This window comes from Halichoeres trimaculatus, unplaced genomic scaffold (genome assembly GCF_033239565.1).
Source record: "Halichoeres trimaculatus isolate MK-OKI-2021-1 unplaced genomic scaffold, fHalTri1.1 fHalTri1_scaffold_18, whole genome shotgun sequence".
NCBI classification, from domain to species: Eukaryota; Metazoa; Chordata; class Actinopteri; order Labriformes; family Labridae; genus Halichoeres; species Halichoeres trimaculatus.
The window spans coordinates 21,009,667-21,031,281 of NW_027437196.1; the positions used below are offsets into that span (position 1 = coordinate 21,009,667).

Sequence of the window (21,615 nt, forward strand, 5' to 3'; positions counted from 1 at the left end):
GAGACAGAGCAGGGCTCACAGCAGATGTAACGTGTGTGTTCACAAATAAAGTGAGGTTTTCTAAAGTAGTGCCAAGTAGTCCTGAGAGTCTGTGGATACAACAATAGGGTTCACATCAAAAAGTCTTCAATAAACTTCAGTACATCTAGAACTCTGCTGCCTGTCTACTTACCCACACCTGCTCACAAGACCTCATCACCCCTGTCCTCCAGAACCTCCACTGGCTCCCCATCAAATATCGCATCCACTTTACAGTCCTTCTTCCCTCCAAAAAAGCACTTCATTGCCGGGCCCCTTCCTACCTATTCAACCTGCTCCACACCTCCTGCTGTAAACTCTGTTCCTCCAATACCAACCTCTCCTCCCTACCACCACAAACCAAGCACCAGACCTGGGGAGATCAAGCAGTTTCCATAGCTGCTCCCACCCTCTGAGCCTGTACAGACCAACCTTGAAAAAAACTCACAAAACCTCCTCGATTCAGAACAGCTTTTCATGTTTGAATGTTTTTGGATACTTTGTGTTTTATCCTTGTGTTCCTTCTGTCATTTATTATTTTACTGTTTTGACTGCTTTTAAACTGTTTTTACAGTCGTGCCCACTAATCCGTAAAGTGTCTTTGAGTTTCTGGAAGATGGCTCCAATAATAAATTTCATTATTATTATCATTATTATTATTATTATTATTTTTATTATTATTATTATTATTATTATTATTATAACCTTTTAGCATAGAGTCCGCAGGGAAAGGAAGAGAAAAAAAGAGGAAATGAAAGATGTGAGGCTGAGGTTAGACTGCGTGTTATGAACTGATTGCAACCTGATCCTTCAGATGTATGAATTTAGGACTATCTGAAATCATCATGTGTTGTGTGTCATAGTGACTGACAATTCAAGCCACATCTGGGTCATCACCAGCCTCCTAAGTGAAGGTCTTGCATGCTTGATTTATCTTTTTTTGCCACTAGATGAGCAAACAAAGCAGTGAAGCGTGAAAAAAAGCTGAAAGTCAAACTCTGGAGCTGAGAAAAGTCTGAGTTCTGATGTGTTGTCGAGGGATCACCAGGTCACTCTGAAAGAAGATGTTGATGGCAAACAGAGAATTCGTTTTTTTTCCAGTGTCGTGTATCCCAGTCCTTTGTCATCCTAACGTCATCACGTCAGTCCTGAGGATGGTTTGGGCAGCACCCTGTGGTCTGTTGGTCAAGCCACAGCACAAATTTATGAATCTGTGATCTTCTAAACTGATACAGTGACCACTGTAGTGAGCAGTCTGACCAGATCATTAGTCTGCAGCACATATTGAAACATGACATTTCAGAGTGGAGGTTAAAGTGCTGATACTCTGATAAAACATGCACGTCTCTCAAAATCAAAGATTTTTGTTCATCTGTAACATCCCTGCAGCTCCAGCTGATGTGGTTCAAGAGGAGTTAGTTTCCTTCCTCAACATTTCTAAAGATTGTGTTTATAACTGATTGATTCCTGCCTCTGCAGCTGACAGTCTTTTAATTTTAAGAGCTGGTTTTATGCCCCTGGTGTCCCCCCAAGGAACCCCTCAGACTGCACAACTCATACAGCCCCAGCTTAGAAAATAAAATTAACTGTAAAGAGACTGACTGCAGAAATTAGATCAACAGATATACACTGCAGGGGGAGATTCATTTACAGTGCACACACACACACACATACACACATGCACACAGGACCAGCCTTCAGCCCAGGCTGTGGCATTTGGTTGAGTCTTGCGTGCAAGAGCTAAAGAGCAGAAGAATCCTTTCCACCATTTTACCAGTGATGTAATATTGCTCGTGTTTTGCTGTGACTCAGGTGCAGAAATATTCTCCAGATTTGAAGGTCAGACATTTTAGAAACCCAGCAAAAAAAGCTCTTTTCAAAATCTGCAAATTTTGGTTGATTAGATTGCAAGGTGAAAAAGAAGTTCTTTTCACTGAGATTAAAATGTGCAGCCAAATATTTGTCCCTTTATTACTCTGGTTTTCAGAGTTTTAATGATGAATTATTCAGGGACACAGGTGAAGGCAGAGGAAGGGATTTGGATCTGATGGCAGCTGCAGACTCTTTCCAGAATCGTTCACTAACTCACTTTAAAACATATTATCCAAATTAACCTTTTCATTCACTTTGACTCACTCATCAGCCCCCCACATCTCTCCCTCAGTCACACCACGAGGTTGATGAGGACAAAGTTAATGGAAGGTGTGTTTGAGCCAAACGGAAACACATTATTCTGATGACAGAATAATAAACAGGACAGAGATGTGGACACGGCAGGTTACCTGAGCGCTGTTATTCCTACCTTACAGTGATGTTTACCTTTGTCCAGGCTCTGTTGACTCTACGTGTTTCCTCTGAGTGATCTGTGATTTGTATAGCATGCACGCTGTGAACACACAGTTATTCAGACGAGCTCAGAGCGCTGCAGTGACAGGCCAGTTCTGACTCTTATTATTCTGTCAAGATTATTTTCTTTTCCAGTAACAAAAGAATCTATTTTAACAACAAAACTGAGGAACCCACAAGGAGATACAGCTCTTGTGAAGAGTTATTTTGCTGGTTATGAAACAAACTTGATATGAGCTACAAAAGCAAACAGTCGGGGGTAAAACTGATTTTTTCCACATACCATGTAACATGTTTATCACAGCTGCTGGGAGGCAGGTTTCAGACCAGCTGAATGATGGCACCCTGCCTTTTAAGCAAATTTATATGTCTGATCCATTTGAGTTACATGCAGGATTTAAGATAATGACAGGTATGAATCTTTTACAGTAAAAGACCTTTTATGTGTGAAAGGTGCAGAGAGACAGAGAGGGTGTGAGCTGATCTGATGCAGAGCAGTTATTGTCTGTGTACATTAGGGAGCTGAGCAGACACACAAAGATGTGTGTTAGTCACCTTGAAAATGGTTACAAAAGCATATAACACTGTAATGTGTATTATATCGTTATAAGGAAGTAAGGACGCTGAGTAAACATGAAGGAAAACAGATCTGCACATTTTTCTGCAAAACCACACACGCACGCACGCACACACACACACACACACACACTGCACTCTGTCTTTCTCTCTTCAAACTAGTGAGAGGGGCTGAACAACTTCAATTGTAAACATGTACAAAATGTCAAAACGGGAATAAATAAAATCAGGAATAAAATCAACCTATCAGCCAAAACAAAACATTTATATAACCAGTCATCTCACTTCATCATTTGCAGAAATATCCAAACATCTCTTTGAATATGTGTCAAATAAAAAGCTTGTTTTTCTGACTATTATCTTGAAAATTATTAAAGCTCACCAGTTAAAGTTTATAAGAACAGAGTTTAGCATTTGATCATCATGATCTATCTTTAAAGAGTGTCAGTGAACAAACAGGCAACATGTCGTTCTGTGTCATGCAATCAATTAAATAATATACTAGCTAAGAAAGTCTCTAACATATCAAACACATTAGCGATCTTTAATGCTGCCCAACATTGATGGTGAAACAAATATGCACCAAAGCTACTGTTATTAAGTAGTTTCAATCTTAAGTTATAAATTCACTACAGTTCTATGAATCGTGAATGATTGCCAGAGAGGGTGGTTAAAGCACTCCTTCGAGCATGTGCAGTCTGTGTGTATCTATACCATCAATGTTGCTTGTGGCCCCAGATGGGCTGAGAGGTTATCTCTTCCAGCGTCATCCAGGTTTCTGTTCCTACAGGATCTTCTCGTGTGATCATGAAAATTTAGAGTGACTTAGTGACACAGTGCTGTGGCGGTCATTCTGGATTCATCCAACCTTAGTTACAGTTGTAGCTTTAGTTTCATTTCATCCCTGCTGACCTCCAGAGACAGTGCTCAAAGCACTGAATGACTTTTACCAGCAAAGTCATAAGGAATTCTGCTTTCCTACCTCAGTAGGCAGAATTAGAGGATTCTGGCAAGAGGGTCACTTGAGTGATTGGGAGGCTCACTTTGTCGAGCCTGGATAATGTTTTTCAGTGATGCTCATGATGGCACACATGGCCTCCAGGAGCACTCCCCTCCAAGCGGCAACCTCCGGTCTGAGAATATGAGACAATGTGGAAGTGCTAAAATCTGCTGTTTCTTGAGTGTCCACTTGAGGCTGGCTCCAGAAGTAGTGGAAGTCACGTACACACCAAGCCAAAAAAAGCCATTTTTAAAGCAGAAATTAATCTATTTAAAGCCTGGTTCAACAAACGTCTCCTGTCTGAGTCGCTAATTTTACTATCGACACTCACTGTACGGGGGGTGAATTTTTTTTCTAACGCGGTTGTTCAGATGATATTAAGATCACAAGCTCCCCCAATGAGAGGCACAGCTGAGGGTCACGTGACGGCCGGCGCCCTATGGCTGTAGGCAAAGCCTTTACCACTACCAATATGGCCGCTATTGCGAATGTGCTTCATGTTCCGTTTCAGAAACAGATGGGTGACGGTTGGCAAGACTATGTCCATGTTTTATACAGTCTATGCTCCCCTCAGGGCAGTTCACGACCTGGAAACGCTCCTAGTAAAGTGGCACTTTACGCTGGGTGGCAGGGGAGACTTATTAGCACTGTATGTCTGCCCAATAACATCCACATTCCAGTGGGAGAGGCGCTGTTTCGAGAGGGCACAAACCTCATCAGGGCCGCTGTAACAGAGAAAGAGCTGTTCTGACCGGGAATGCCAGCAGTAGCTGTAACGTAGGCTCTCAGGGACCGAATAGGCACAACAGTTCTGGCTTTCCCTCGCCCTCTCCTGATAAGGAGTTAAAGTGTGCTAGCCTTAAAGGCTGGTTGATGCGGGAACATGCCAGCACTTCTGGAAGGAACGATGTGTTCAACCGCAGAGTGACGCCTGAGCCGTCCAGATTCCACCTCAGGTATGAGGCCCTTATTGACAGGGCGTGTAACTCACAGACATGAACTCACAGCACCTGAGGTAGATCCCATGGTGGGGTTCTCAGAAAGTAACACAAGCTTAAACTTTGGCCAATCAACTTTGATGAAACACAGCCACCAATTTGCCAGGAAATATTATTAAAACAAACACACGTAGCCTAAATTCGTAAAGGGGAATGAGCGGGTGTCCAACTGGTGTCAGGTCCAAACGAAACAAACAAAATGATCAAAATTTTGATTACAAAAGGGGTGAGACAGATGTCGCAGCCCTCGGAGGGCAAAGATTTCACTGTCCCGACCAACATGGTCCAAGGGCTTCAAGTGACTTTTACTACGTAGTTAAACAAATATTGTTCCTTCTTCTAGTAAGAGCTATACAATCAGCTTCAGCTAATGCTCTTAAGATGCAAACTGCTCGTGATAACGGCCTCTCTCTGTCCATCAATTTAAATGAGCTCTAAACAAGGAAGAGAGACGGAGCATCACGGTGTCTCTTATTGTGGCAGGAACTGAACAAATTGTGAAATACAGTCAGCCTCTGTGGAACTAATTATGAACTTTCTGCTATGTCTTATTTATTCATTCAGCTGCTGGGATGACTTTTCAGACCTGTGTTATTTCCTCTTATATCACAGAGTAAAGGCCCTAACTATGTCGGAACTCTCTGACTTTGAAAAGAAAAGGCTTTTCAATCGAAACTTCTGAAATGTGACAAAAAGCATCCCTTTGTTCACAAAATACAACAAAAAGTCAAACAAGCCTGAAAGCCAACTGCACAATAAATGACATTTCTGCAGCGGTGCTGTTTATTCATCTCTAAATGTACCATTATGAATTTGTCGAGGTCAAAATTGTCCCCTTTGTTTGCAAATGCACGATAAAACCATTTTCGTTAATAATAAAATGAGATAGCATCAAATGTGTGGCTTAGAAAGTGCTTACAGTTGGCCACAATATTTGATGCTTGCTTCATTCTGGATGAGAGCTCGCAGTGCAGCTCTGAGCAACAAAGAGTAAGATGTTGACTCTTCATTTTCACAATGAAACACAAAACAAAAGCAAACTCCATGGGGCTGCAAAACTTTGTAGGCTTGGTTAGGCTTTGATATCTATATCTTTGGGCCGTCTGTGTATGGATCTGAGTTAGACTACATTTTTGTATCCACAGCTCATCTATCAGTATAGTTATTGATAAAATAAAAGTTAGATCAAGCATTCTCAAATATTTAAACATCATAGTCACTCTGAGAGTGAAGGCCTTGGGCTTCTATTGAATGGTGAAGGTCTGTTCAAAGTTTTATGGCAATCTTTCCCACATTTTGGGGAGATATTCTGGATTAAAGCGATGTAAGTGCAGAAAGACTGATATTCCTGGAGCTGGGCAGCTAACGATGCTATAAAAGCTCTCCTCCTGTGTGTAGCCACAGCAGAGGCAGCTTTTTACGAGTACACTAGACAATAAAATCTCCAACAGGCCCTTCAGAAATATAGGCCTTATAAAGCACCTAATAAACTGGCATCCTTTCAGCAATATTAATGTAAGTCGAGCACTTACGGTAAAGCAGTGCTGCAGTAAACACAGCAGATACATAACACAGAACTATAAACTCATTTCTGGATAATAATACCTAAAATAAGCATCATGTTCTCTTAAATTACTAATACACCTCACTTCTCTCTGTACCTGCTTCCTCCTTGCTGGCCAGCTGACAGGTACCTTCATATAACACAGCTCTGTTAATGTCACTCCTGGCTTCACTGAGGCCTGAAAAGTCTGAGAGCTAATTCACAGTTCAATCAGGTCGCCTCATAAAGTCCAACATTAACGGGAAGCAGGAGTGAGGCTGACCTTTTGTGCAGCAATAAAAGTAATAAAGTCATGATGAGTCATTATTAGGGGCTGATGCTGTCTGAGCATCTTTCAGTCAGTTACTTTATCAGGTCGTTCGTAATACAGGCTGACGTTGGTCCCAGGAGGGGAGCAAAGGATAAAAACACAAACAGCTGTTCAGTACGCAAATCTGACTGCACAGTATTTGTGGTATTGATTTAGCACATTATGAGGGGTTTCTTTTCTTGTGTGAGATTGTATTTCTTTAATGTGAAGCAGAGTTACGTAATCCTACAGTAAGATCTTCATGTTTTCCCAATGGGTTACGATAGAAAAAGGGGGACATGTGCTGAAGATATAGGATACAAGAAGACTGAGGCCTTGAACACATATAGCCTGGTATTTTCAAAAACAAATACCCCCCCTCTTTTGTTTTGTTTTTTAAATACTTTTGTCCAGACTCACCGGGCAAATCCGCTGACAAGTGCTGCTCGAAGCATGCCAAACCCATATTTGGCACTGCTTTTCAGATGTTAAACACATGCCATCCAATCAGAAAGAGCCCCCGGCATTCAGCTGTGATGTTTGAGCACAAAAAACCCTGTTTCCTGGTGTATAATCAAAACCATGAAACCAGAGTTTACCAAATATTCACTTTGGCCCGAGTTTTCAGGAAACATTGTTTTTCATGCCTAAAACTGTAGTCTCTTGTGGATGACAGGCCTAAACGTGTATAAATATATTTGCTTTCCCAAATGCTCGGATACGTGTGGACATGGCTTCAATAAACAGAAAGTTAACATAACAAGGATGGGAACATGGAGACTAAATCAATAATCAGTAACAGGCAATAGATGTGGACAGAAAAAAACTGATGAGTGTGATCAAAGTGAAAGGAAACACACAGGGGCAGGAAGTCAAACTAAACCGGACACTCAAAGATCAAGAACGACAAAATAACACAGTTTGTCCAATCAGAGGCACGGCTCAGCTCATATGACTGATGGTCGCCCTATAGCTGTTAGAGAAGAGACTCAAAGCTCGCAACATTTTTAATATGGCCCCCGCCAACAATCAGCATCATTGTCCTGGTTCAGGAACAGACAGGTGACACAGTGGAGACTATGTCTAAATTTGATACAGTCTATAGAGAAAATACACACTCACACAAACACACACGCAAGAAATAAAACAAAATACATGGACCACTAAAACATAAAGGATATTAAGGAAAGAGTGGAACCCAAAGAATAAAACTCTAAACAAAAACAACAGGTGATACAGAAGAGTCTTCATGAGTCAGAGACAAGCTGTACAGAAATGATGGACAGATTCAGATGGAAAAGAGAAAGATCTCACCAACAAGTTCAAGTGTTAGAGGGACAGTCTGTTTTTTGACCCCTTGATGCCTGTTGTCGCAAAATTGCGACATACCCTGTCAGGTCTTTATGCAGCTGAAATGACCTTTTTATCTCATCATTACCTATTGATTCAGGCAGTAAAGGGTTAAGTAAGGAGTTGCGTGTGGTTTAGTAGTACGTGTATAACTAACAAGGGAGCTCTACCTCTTTGTTTAGAAACTAAATTTAGAAGTCAGACTTTCAGACTCTGCAGACTGGATCAGCTTTGCCACATCAGTTAGATCATATAAGAAAGTCAAACTCAAACACTAATGATGCTCTATTCACAAATGTTTAATTTGACACACTTCACTTTGTCGTCAGAAAGCCACTTAAAGTTTCAGCACTATTCACACATGTTTCTCCGCCTGCAGTGTACACGTCAGCTGTTGAGTAGTTTAGCATCTCAATCATGGACGCCAAAGGGGGGAGGGTGTAGGAGCCCAGAAAGGCCCCTTTTAAAAATCATATGGGGGCCCAGCAATATTTCTTTTCATGGGGCCTAGAATCCCCGGCGATGCCCCTGATCTCAGTTTGAGGAAAAAAAAAAACACCACATGGGCCTTGAGACGACAGGATCTTTTTCAGGCAGCAATTGTCCTTTTTTTTTTAGCTGTCTCTTGTTTTGTCTGTGAATACAGTGTCTGCTGTTTCTAAATGTTGTCTCTGCTGGAAAATTCAAACCAAGGTATTGATGAACTCAGTCTTTTGAAAGCTGTTAGAGAAACAGGGAGGAGATCAAGTCTGAGAGCTACAGAGGAGACATAAATGTGTCTTGGCAGCCCTATATGAGTATACGTGTTTATGTATGTGTGTGTTTGTGTTTATGTGTGTGTGAGTGTGTGTGTTGCCTGTGCAGAGAGCAGAGCTGTGCTGGTGGCTGGGGAGAGCTTGGAGCTGCTGGATGCTGTTTTGTGAGGATGATTAATGACCAGACTTTGTGCTCAGCTCTGTGAAACACTCGCAGCCCTGGAGTCTGATCTTCTATCTTACACGGGGAGAGACGGAGAGGATTGAAAAATTACTCTCTGCCTCATTAACAACACAATTTCAGAAGAGAAAATATACGACTATCAAACTGCATAAGGTGGGACATGTTGTTTTTATACATCATACAGCCCAGCTCATTATTATTCCACAGACATCAGATCCTGCAGCCTGGTCACCGCTCATCACTTCACAATAAGTTGCTTCAGGCTCTTTGCTGCCTTCATTTCTATGTCAGCTGACGTAGAAATGAATGCTGCATGTGAGTGCAGTAGGAGTAGATACTTGGATAACATTTATAAGATTAAAAACCAGGACCAAGATGTTGAAAAGAAATATGATCAGATTAAAGCTCTCTGATTGGATTACATCTTCAAAGAATGGCTATGAAAGAAAGGATTAAGAAACAGGGTCAGATAATCCAGTCATGGATTTTTTTTTTTTTTTATTGGATCCAACCTCCAGATTTTATTGAAAACTTTTGAGTAGGATTGATTTAACTTTGATCCAAAAAAAAAAAAGAAAGACAGGATTATCTTTTTCCCTGTTGGAGAGATCTGTAAGGTTTTAATGTTTCTATTGAGTTCACTCCTCTGTTCTTAACTCTATGAAAACACAGGTTGAGTTGTAAGTGATGATGTGCATCACAACCCGCAGTAGTCTGTTCGAACTTGAGTCTATCAGGGAGGTTAGTTAGCTCTGCTGGGTGAGGTTGGAGTAGGAAGATGAGCACTGGTAGGACATAACCAGGATTTACTAACGTTACGTGTTACTGACTAAATTCCAAACTTAGTTTACAAAGTTTGATTGTTGACATGTTTTAAACAATAGCACTACATAACTAAAAAATAAATGCATTACCTCATGGCTTTGCATCCTGAGTAAAGTTGTCATGAACAAAGAAAAGTAGTGTTAAAAAGATCAGCTCTCCATTCATTTGCAGCCAAAACAAATGCATGCTTTGACAACAGTCACTTCTTGTGACAGTGGGTGCTCATGGGAAACAGAGGTTATCTTCGAAAAACAACAGATTCTGGCCACAAGTCTCACTGCAGTCAATGTCAAATGGATTTTCCTCACAGAGCCATAAAAAGGAAGAATCTGAAAGGATTGTTCATTTTATGTGGACTCTGGGGCCCCACAGGAGGACAAAGTTTGTAGTTTGGTCCCATTTAGCACAGATAATCTGGATTTGGTAATCTTTGAAGTCTGTATCTGAGTCAGGTCAATGTATTCCAGGGCTGGTCGTCGTGTATAAGATGACCCAAAGTGGCAAAGAAGTGGTTTTCTAAATCTGGAATATTCTGATCCAGATCAAAACCTTGGAAGCCTGGAGCCACAGAGAAAGGGTCTGATTTAATATAAAACAGGAAACAGAATGTCTGTGCTGAAAAATGGTTTACAGAAATCCTGTTCAGTAGTTCTTCTTGATCCTGATTCAAACCATTATCACAGAGATTATTTATCATAGAGATTCTGACTTAACTGTTCACAATGACACTGATGTAAAGTGATGTCATTAAAGTTGTAGTGTGTAGGAAACACACTGGGGCACTGAAAAGAAACTGTGGAAATGTAATGAAATAAAGTGTTAGTAAATGTATGTATGTGAAGTACCTTTAAAAAGTGTACAATAATCCTCCTAAGAATTTTGTTTTCTTCTTATTAAGTTAGAAAACAACTTTTTTATCCCATTCAGGGAGGCAGTCATAACACATGGCCATGTTTGTCTACAGCAGATTCTGGGGGACAGAGAGAACTAAACACAGTTTTCAACACGAGCCTGGCCGCCAGTCCTGAAATCTACCCAGAAGCCAGGCAGGGAAAGAGAAAGGGATGGTTGTTGTTTTTACAGTAGAAGAAGAAGAAGGAGAAGACAGTGGTGGTGGTGGTGATTGTTGTTTTTGTTGTTGTTGTTGTTGAAGAAGAAGAAGAAGAAGAAGAAGAACAACAACAACAACAACAACATCATCACCAACAACAACAACAACAACAAGATCAAGAAAAAGAAGAAGAAGGAGAAGACAGTGGTGGTGGTGGTGGTGATTGTTGTTTTTGTTGTTGTTGTTGAAGAAGAAGAATAAGAAGAAAAAGGAAGAAGAAGAAGAACCAGAAGAAGAAAGAACAAGAGGAAGAACAAGAAGAGAGTTCATTTTTGTTGTTTTGCACAAAACAATTTATATCAAGACTATTTTTTTGATGGAAAATCACAAACATGCATCACATATGTGTAAATTCACGTTTTGTCAAAAAAGATCACAAAGAAATGAAGTAAAACCAGGACAGACAACAACTAAAAGGAGAGGAAACAGTGTAACGTATCCAAGCTGGGAAATCGATGACAAGCATATGATGACGGACAGTTTGCCGTTATTTGCTCCACGGGCAAAGGTGCAACACACCGTTGCATAACGTTTCTGTAGCAATGTTTTTTTTTTTTTAATTTGTTTTTTGTTGTTGTTGTTATTGTTGTAAACTGCATGGTTTATTGTGGTGGTAACACTGTTAAGCCTAAAAACACAACCATTTGTACGTTTGGGAGTTTCCTTTTATATTTGACAATCAGAGGTGTATTTGGCATTCATGTTGAAGGCTAGTGCTGTAACACAGAAAATGAGCTATCAGAGGGTTATGGGGTTGTCATGTAGCTTACTTGCTGTTGTTTCTCCAGCTATGAGAGATGTCCCGTAGCATCAACACCCACCAAAATGATAATAAACATAAACTATGCCACCCTCAGAATTGTGCTTAATGTGCAAAAGCCTCCATCACTTAGTGATGTGATGTTTTGGTAACAGATGGGCTCATTCTAAATCTGAACGTTCAGTGTCACTAAAATTCGTATTTATATACTCTGCAGCTTGAGCATGTGTTTGTGTATGTGTCTTACATTTAATTCAACTAAAACCCCCTGACATGCAGAGATGTTCAGCGGGATTTAAGAGCTAGAAGTAACAGACTAAGAAGCTGTGCCTCCTACCTTTGGCTGCTTTTTTGCAAAGACCTCTGCCTCTTTGTGATTTTACATAATGTGGTACAAAGTTCAAAAAACAGCCGTCCCTGCAGGTCTCCACTCACCCTCTCACTGTGCACCACAGATTACATTTTCTCCCTCTGTCACATCTGAAGTTGTGTGAATGAAAGGCATGGTGTTCAAAGGGTAACTAAATAAGAGGGTTAAGAGGGGGGCATTCATGGTCTCAGGGTGAACAGTTATCACTCATCACATCACGTGTGGTAGGCATACCCAGCAAAAACAAAATCTTTGCACAAATATTGGTCTGAATAACAAATGTCATAAACCATCTGAATGAAATGTATTCCAAAAAAAGGGAAAACAATGGAAATGAGCAAAATGCGAAGGGGAAGAGCTCCACATGCTGCCACTTTGGCCCTCACAGCTCAGTATGCTCTGCTCCGACATATTCATCTTCAACTGCTCACCAACAATCCCAATGACTTCTTGCTGGTGATGGGTCATACTGTCTCCACGCTTCAGAGATTTATGTCAAGATTTCTCTGAAGAATTGGGTGGAGCGTGTTACGAGGCTTGTTAATTTATTGTAGATGTAGGGTGAGTGATGTCATCGATGACGTTTGGAACCTCGCGAGTTCAAAAAGTGATTTAAGTGTTGTTATGGTTTGTGAATATGCTGCATACTGATGCGTCAACACTTCATGGGCTAGTGTTGGGGATTTGTTTCTTTGTGTGTGACAAAGAGGTGCATGTTAACCTGCTGCTTATTCTCATGGTGTCTGTAAGAAAAAGAAAGTTACATCTGTACCTTGCATTGAAGTTTCCTTCAATGCTCTATAGTTTTTTTCTGGGAGGAGGAATCTTCTGAACCCCATCAGTACTAAACATTTACATTGAATAGTTTTTAAGTTGCACAAGCACATTTGCTGCCCATTTTTATGTTTACAAGCACATTTATTACCCTTTACTTTGTTAAATTAATGCAATTTGAAAACGTTTGTCATTATGAGTTATTGGAACATCGGTTAAGTTGTTTATTGATTAACATTTGACTAATAATAAAAACAGCTTTCTTTTTTGGCATGTCTTTGTATTACTGTATATGTATGGATACATGAGCAATACAAAAGTGCATTAAGCTTTACTCATGCTTTTACTAAGCAGTTATTCCCATGGTTGCACTATTGCAGAACAGTGTTGAATGTATTAGAAACTGATAGAATTACCTATAATATATTTTTAATTAGTAGGGGAGGGGGGTTGTGTGCACATGAAGCCTGGAGAAATGAGCCTTTTTGTGAACTGTTTAGCTGGAAAACTTCAAGGCTTTCTAAAAGCTTCATCTCACCATCACTACTTCCAGCCTCCTCTTATTTTGCTGCTGGCTCCTACCAAGAATGAGGGATTAATAATTTGTTACCACTTAGCTTCTTACTCATATCTGGGCTACAGATGCAGTTAACATTCACAATGGGTTTTAAAAATCCTTATCAAGATACAGTTGTATAAAGTTTTAGTTTATACTAAATTCGAAAAAGTATTTCTTATTTCATATGTGAAATCTCTCTCCATCTCATTTAAATAGTCCCCTCTACTTGGCACAGGCACACCTCGAATAAGCCAGTGACAGGCTGCAGCTCTGTTCGACAGTTTCTGGTTTTGGTGGTTTAAACTAATCATGGCAGCAGAGGACAGGTGACAAACAAAAAGATACCTTTTAGAGGTTTACCTATATAAAAACGGTGGGCTTTGCGTTATACATTCTTGGTGTTTTGAATGGCTTTCACACACTGTTGTGGCATGCTAAGCTAACTTAAAGGTCCCATATTCTGCTCCTTTTCTGCAGTTTAATATGGATCATTGATGTCTTCATGAAATGGTAGTAACATGTTTTGGTCCAAAAAGCCAATAAATCAAGCACAGCAGCATTGTTTCCAGGCTCTCATAGCCCCTCTGTTCAGAACGCTCTGATTTAGTGGGCGTGACCTTCATATGTAAATGAGCCACCGCTGATACCGCCCCGCTCTTCTGCATCACTGAGAGCGGCGCCACGAGCTTTGAGTTCACAATGTTTAGAAAACAGCGAAGCTCGTTTACTGTTTACTAACAGGCTAAAACAACAGGCTAACTGCAGCTAAAGTTAGCATCCTGGAGCTAACACAGAGACAGGGGGACACTGAGGAAAAGCTCTTACATCTGCTCCACAGCACACAGCATTTAAAATACTCACATTCCAGGGTTCAAGGTTTGTTGGTGGATGGTTGGTAATGCGCCTGGATTCAGGACCAGTGTATTCGCTAACCCTCTGTTCTATTGTCCAAAGTTGGAAAAGCAGTCGGCCGTGAAGTTACTAGCACACACATGCATAGTTTTACTGAGTGTAGCTGGAACATTTCCTTGATAAATAAACTCTAGCGACTCAGTCTTGTCTTCTTCCGAGATGGGAAGCTTATGCATGGAACTATGTGGCTGTTTACAGCCAAAAACAGAGCAGTGATGGCCCTTCAACTTCAGCATTCTCCTCCCCTCTCCCTGCTGCTGGAAAGATTTCTCTCTAGCGGGGGAGAGGGGGTGCAGGGGTATCTGCTTCAGTGGACCAATGAGGTCAGACTGGCTCCTGATTGGTCAAAAAATCCTGAAAATCCAAACAGCTCATTTTAGGTCAGGATTTTATATTCACAAGCACTACTAAGTACAGGTGTTGTCATTAAATATCACATTTTGTGGGCAGGGAGGAAAGCCAAAGACCCACAAATTTCACTAAAAGACTTGATAAAGTGATTTTTGCATAATATGGGACCTTTAAACACAGGCTTTTCTGCCAGCTCAAAGTTAAAATAAGGAAGGCCAAGAACCCTCACGACATGCATGTGTGCGTCTAACTCTACAGGGCATGCCTTCTGACAGAGGTGATAACATGGAGCTTTTATTTTAATATGGCTGGTGTTCTAATTATTTGTGCTAAATGTATGCATCGCTGGGATGTTTTACATTTCTTAAGAGTCAAACCAGACATTGCTAATTCATTAACGCCAGCAAAACTTTCTCTGAAGATCCATCCAGATGATCCATGTTCATTGTTTCTCAATTGAGGGATTGATTTCAAACATCCGTCCAGATGCTGCACATTTAAGTTAGGTCTCCTTTACTTCAACAGTCTTATCTCGTACTGCTTATTTATCATCCGTTTCAACAGCTTCATTTTTAAAGTTTAGCTGATTTGATGTAGTTCTCATCACAGACCTGACTCAAGGGTCATGTACCTGTAGAAAAGAAGAGGGACAAAACCCTGGATTGTCATATATTTGATTAGCGTTAGCTCGAGGCCACTGATTATGCTCCTGTGATTGATTTAATAAGCCCTCTCTGAGAGCATAAAACTTGTTCTTATCATATCAGTCAGTACTTTTAGAGAAACATTATTTCACACTCCAACACTGTCACTGTCAGGCCTCAGCGAGGGAAACTGAATCAATCTCTGAGCATCAGTGTGATGGACTAAGCTGCAGCACTCTCCTGTTTTCACCTCTCTGTCTGTCTTTGTAGTTGATGCTCTACCTGTTTATCCTTCCCTCACCTTATCTTCTCATGCTGCTGTCTTTGCTCTTCTCAGTGCTGATGTATCTGCCTGTGTACCTGCTTTTCTACCTCCGTTTCCCTCTAATTGACAGTCAGGTCTTCTTTTTGCTTCCTGTCAGCACTGTCCTCATTTCTTTGTTTCTTTTTTTCCAGCAACTATTTACCTCCATAAAAACCTTTTCAATCCCTCTGTTTGTTCACAAACCTCCTCTGTTCCAAATGTACCTTCCTCTCCTCTGATATGTCACCTGGATTATCGTGGATGACAGGGTTTACCTGCAGAGTCTTTGCTGGAAGAGAACATGAATATTTATATGAAGCGTCTTCAGGATTGTTTTTCTGTGTTTGCAGGATTGAAGTGTCATCTCCAGCATGGCCACAGGTTTCAGGATGAAGTAGGAAAATATTTGCAGATAAAGTAATCCAAAGTTCATGATTTTAGTTTTCAGAGTTATAAAACTCTAACTTTGAAGGAGCACTTTGTCATGGAGATGAATAAAACTTTGAAAAGTTCATTTATGAGTTGTTGTATCATAAGCAAGCAGAGAAAATAAACTGGAATCCTGACAGGGTGAGCACAATATGGCCTACGTGCAGTTAAAAATAACATTTCAGGTTCAGTAGTTTGTAAACTTTCATGGTTTAAACAAATGCACAGCGATAAAGTACCATAAGGTGATTTGAGGTGTTTGACATCAAAATCACAACAACGGCTCTTTTTTTTTTTAACAACACAAAAAGCCTAAGTGTAGATGCCTTCAGACACAGACAGCAGAATGAAAGCATCAAACTAAAGGACACCTTGCTGAGTTTCTTTTGCAGCACTAAGTGAAATCGCTCTCTCCTGTTATAAATCTGTTCGATGTAGGCAGACAGCCTCCAGGCCTTTTAGAGAGGAGATAGTTTCATGCTGATAAATTATGACCAGAATCCATAGAAATGGCTGTATTCCTTCTTACTTTGGCTAAAAAAAATTAAAATTTCCCTTCAACTTTTTGTGTTTTTGATTGAACATGCTTTGATTAAGGATGTAAAAAAAAAAAAAACAGCTGCTCATCAGATCCAAACAAGGTTATCTAAATTAAGTCTTTCATCTTTTTATTCCCTCCTAAAAACACTTTTATTGTCTTGCTTTGTGTGATGACCTCTTCTTTTTGTGTTCTTATTGACTTCTTACTTTCCTGCTTTTAATCACATTTCTGTTGTTTTATTATGTTATCAAATTGTTTAAAATGTTTTATTTGCTTCAGTTTTTATTCTCTTCTACATTTAATGACTGTTTTATATTATCACTGTATTGTAATTTATTATTATTATTATTATTATTATTATTATTATTATTATTATTATTATAAATAATAATAATAATAATAATAATTATTATTATTATTATTATTATTATTATTATTATTATTATGATTATTATTATTAGTAGTAGTAGTAGTAGTAGTAGTAGTATTTACAAATTTATTTAAATTATTTCAATGACCTTAAAATTTAACAATTTGAATTTTTGGTTTTTACAGTTGTTTTCATAACCTTTATTTTCCTTTATTTATCTATTTAAATTACTGCTAATATTCATTGCACCTTTTAATACCATTTTTTTTTTTTTACCCCTCTGCCACTTCTTATCTCTGGTCTTCATGGTCTCAGTCTGTGTTGTGGGGTTATTGTACTGTCTGGATTATCTTACTCTGCTATTGGATTATTTTATTCATTTTGAAGTTGTTTACCTGACTAGGTCATGCTGTAAAAGCACTTTGTAAACTAATGGGTTTTTTTTAAGGTGCTGTATAAACAACATTGTTTTTTAAGTGATAACTTATATACCAGTGTTTATCATCACCCAATAAAATCCAGAACTGAAGCAAAGTCACTTTGATGGCTGCTTCTGATATGCTTCACAGATTTGTTTGAATATTTTGCTTTGTTAAATATTTGTTTATTTGATAAAATAAACACTAAAACACTACTCAAAGAGGACCCAGCTTTGAGCCATGGGGAATGCCTTTGTTGGTGTTTAATCCATGGACTGTTTAATAAATGTGTAGGTGTATTTCTGAAACAGATTTTTGAAGCAGATCAGCTGGTGTGGTCATATTGGAAGTGGGGTGGGCTTTGAGTCTACACTGACAGTTGAACTTGCGACTGCAGAGTTAGAGAAAAAATTCACCTCCACTACAGTGTGTGCCAATAGTGAAATAAGAGATACAGACAGGAGACCTTTTTTCTTATTAGGCTGTAAATGTGTTTACTTCTGTGAAAACAGTTTTATATGGGGGCTTGGTGTATGTGACTTCCGGTACTATTGGAGCCAGCCTCAAGCGGTCACTCAAGAAACAGCAGTTTGTTTCATATTTTTAGACCAGCAGTTGCTGCTTGGTTTGAACAAAATGACGAGGAAAGGCTGCAGTATATGTGACCATATTTTACAGTAACCTTGTGAAAGAGAGTGACATCAGAAATAAACGCACTAACTGTAGTTCTGTATGAATTAATTCTTACCTACAGACTATCGGCCCAAAGGAGGGCTGGCAGGTGTACAGCTCAGCACAGGATGCTGATGGGAGATGTATCTGCACAGTGGTGGCTCCAGAGCAGAGTCTGTGCTCCAGAGATGCAAAAAGCAGACAGCTCCGCCAGCTGCTGGAGAAGGTAAGCATGCGTTAAACAATATGAGGCACAGACAAAGATAGTCCTGGCTGCAAGTTGGTTTGGGCTTACAGCTTGCAAAAATGGAAAAGTTAGCCATTATTTTGGAAGGACATGTCATTATGATCATCTGCCCTCTAAACTGTGAAATGTAGATGTTACTGAGAACTTTAACTAGAATATTCAGAACACACACACACACACACACACACACACACACACACACACACAGGCACGCACACTCCTGAACTGTATGAACAAAAGATCTTTGAGGCTTTCATCGTCCTTCATCAGTTAAACTCATAAGAACCAGATGTTTTAACTCATGCGTTCACACACGTGCTGCTGCCAGGCTTTGATTCTTTTTCAGCAAAAGCCTTTTTCCACATTCAGGGACACACACATATATACACACACACACATATACACAAAGCCTCATCTAAGTAAACCCATCAAAGTGCCTTTCAATTAGCTGTAACGAAAAGAAGAAAGAAGAGAAGAAAGGCATCATTTATTCATTCACTGAGTTTACAACACTGGGCTACAATTTCATACCTTAGCACGCTGTAAAGTTCTCTGCACCTGCTCCAGGTAAGTATTTATCACTGCTTCTTGTGTTCTAGGTGCAGAACATGTCTCAGTCGATTGAGGTGCTGAACCTGCGGACTCAGAGGGATTTCCAATACGTCATGAAGATGGAGAACCAGATGAAGGGCCTGAGGACCAAGTTCAGACAGATAGAGGATGACAGGAAATCCATCATGGCCAGAAACTTCCAGGTAGCTGATCTATCCCTGTATAACCTCAGCCTGGTGTAATCGGCTCTAAACAGATGTTTTTTTTTTGTTTTGTTTTCTTTTTTACCTGAAACTTCCAAATGAAATGTTTATTTCACTGAAGCATTAACATCATAAACATGGTTGAAGTTTTTCATCTTCAAATTTGTACCTTTCGTAAATTCAGGGTGAGTTTTTTGAGCACCTTATCATAAAAAAGCAGTTCTGGATGTGTTATAGAAAAGCTTCAAAACAGCTGAAGTGTGCAAACAAACAGACACATCCACACACACACACATAAAAGCAAATTCAAACATCCAGGCAAACTGCTCAAGTGCTTTAAAGAAAATCAAACTAAAGGTCTGAATTTGTGATTTAAAGAGTGACTTATGTGAGGATCAGAGGGCAGACTGTTTCATTTTTCAGCTGCATTAATACTCAATGTCGTCGTACCACACTTTGAAGGTCTCGCTCTAGGTTCATGCCGGAGATTTTCTCTTTGTGAACAAAGAGATCTGAGGTTACAAACTGACAGCATGTCTGAGATGTTCTGTCGGGAGAGACCAGCGAGTGCTTTGTCAACCAGAGGAAGGACTTTCAATGACACTGAAAAAACTACAGGTGAGCAGTGAAGGTCTGATGTAAAAGGGTCTGATCTTATTATCTAGACATGGTAACACATGTAGCTCAGTCCTCAGTCCTCTGTCCATGAAACATTGTGCTTGAATTACCCATAGAAAACACATGCTGTACTTGTCCTGATTCTCAAACATTGAGTGACGTCTCTTAGACAGCTTCTGGGTTAGCTTACAGTGTTTCAGCCAGGGACAGACTTTTTTTGTCAGGGGGGGATTTGTAGAGATGGTAGACATTCATCTTGCCCCCGTGGGTTAAATGGGATTGCTTGTTGCTGATGGAGCTTCTCATGGTTATGACTGTGATGTGAATGGTTGGATGTGACACGTAGCGTGGTCAACCCTGTTGTCAGTATGACACTTTTAGAAACATTGCACAACTCCGTCTTTCAGGTGCCAAAAAGTTTGTACACGCCTTTTTCTCCGCAAGGCTGGACTACCGCAACGCATCCCCTCATCAGGACCCCTAGCAAGAGCCTACAAAAACTTCAATACATCCAAAACAGCGCTGCTATGATCCTGATGAGGATGTGGAAGTACGACCAAATCACACCCATCCTTTACTCCCTCCACTGGCTTCAGGTCTCACTCAAGATTCAATACAAAAATCTCCCTTCTAACTCATCACTGCATCCTTGGAAATGCCCAGCCTTACTTAAAAGAACTTCTCACACCACAAACCTTGTCACGCCTCCGCTCGGGTAACAACTACCTCCTTCTGCCCCCAGGACTAAGCTCTGTTCAATGGGAGATCAGGTCTTCAGCTCAGTCACTCCTCGCCTGTGGAATACCCTCCCTGAGCACCTGAGGGCTCCACAAGCAACAGACTCCTTCAAGAAGGACTTGAAAACCTTTGTTTTTATAAAAGTTTTCTTTCAAAGCATTTTCTTTCAACCCTTGTGTGGTATTAGTATTGTTGTTACATAGCCGGTGTTTAAGGGTCTATTTATGGGATAGTGTACGAGAAAATGGGAATGTTAGAGTAGATGATGTTTGTTGAATTTTCAACAATGTTTCAACTTTCAAGCACGCACGTACGCACGAATACACACAGACACACAGACACACACACACACACCTTGTGCAGGAACAGGAGAGGCAGAAAACACTACCAGGAGGCCCAGAAAGGAGGAAGACAGAGTGGGGGTACACAGGACCTACACGTTAGCCCCGGGTCCAGTGGATCCAAACACCATGTATGTCATATAAATGCATAGGGTGGGTGTGCAGTATGTGGTCAGAGAAAATGTGTTTTGATTTATGTTTTTCGCAGAAAATGAGCCAAAGCCAATGAATTTCAGGTTGAAAAAATAATTAATTGTAGAATTTGTCTTTCGATGAAAACGGGTCCCACAAACCCGAATACCAAACAAGGGTTAACTGGTTTTTACACTTTTTTTTAATCATGTTTTACACTGTTGCACTTTGATATTGTTCGATAAAAAGTGCTTTAAAATAAAATGTATCATTATTATTGTTTTTTATTATTATTATAAGAGGCTGGGATTGGTTGATACACATTAAATTATTTTAAGAAAATTGCATCTTTTATTGAGAACACATGGGGAATAAATCAATCAGGGAGAAATAAATCAGCTTGATCATGGAATCTGATCAGATAGTGTTTCATTACTCCTTAGTGTTATAAACACTACTGTTGAATAATTTGTATACCATACCTAAAGAGTGTAATGCTCAGCCTATTGCTGATGGTTAAAGCATTGTTTAAGGGTTTTTTCACCCTTGTTGATAGAAAGATGCGACTTTTGGGAGCAGAGGCCAGGAACCACTGTTTTCAACTAGAATCACTAACATGTTGCATCAAAAATATCTGAAATTGTTTTTAGTCTTCGGCTGATT

At 40.0% G+C, this 21,615-nt stretch overlaps 1 protein-coding gene across 1 annotated transcript in view; it reads left to right on the top strand.

Annotated features, from left to right (window-relative positions):
• Positions 1-21,615, top strand: part of olfm3a (olfactomedin 3a) — a 51,359-nt gene that overhangs the window by 19,162 nt on the left and 10,582 nt on the right. Inside the window, exons 2-3 of the mRNA XM_074692907.1 lie at positions 18,204-18,347; positions 18,968-19,123. Coding sequence (XP_074549008.1) covers positions 18,204-18,347; positions 18,968-19,123 — 300 coding nt within the window. The remainder of the gene's footprint in view (positions 1-18,203; positions 18,348-18,967; positions 19,124-21,615) is intronic.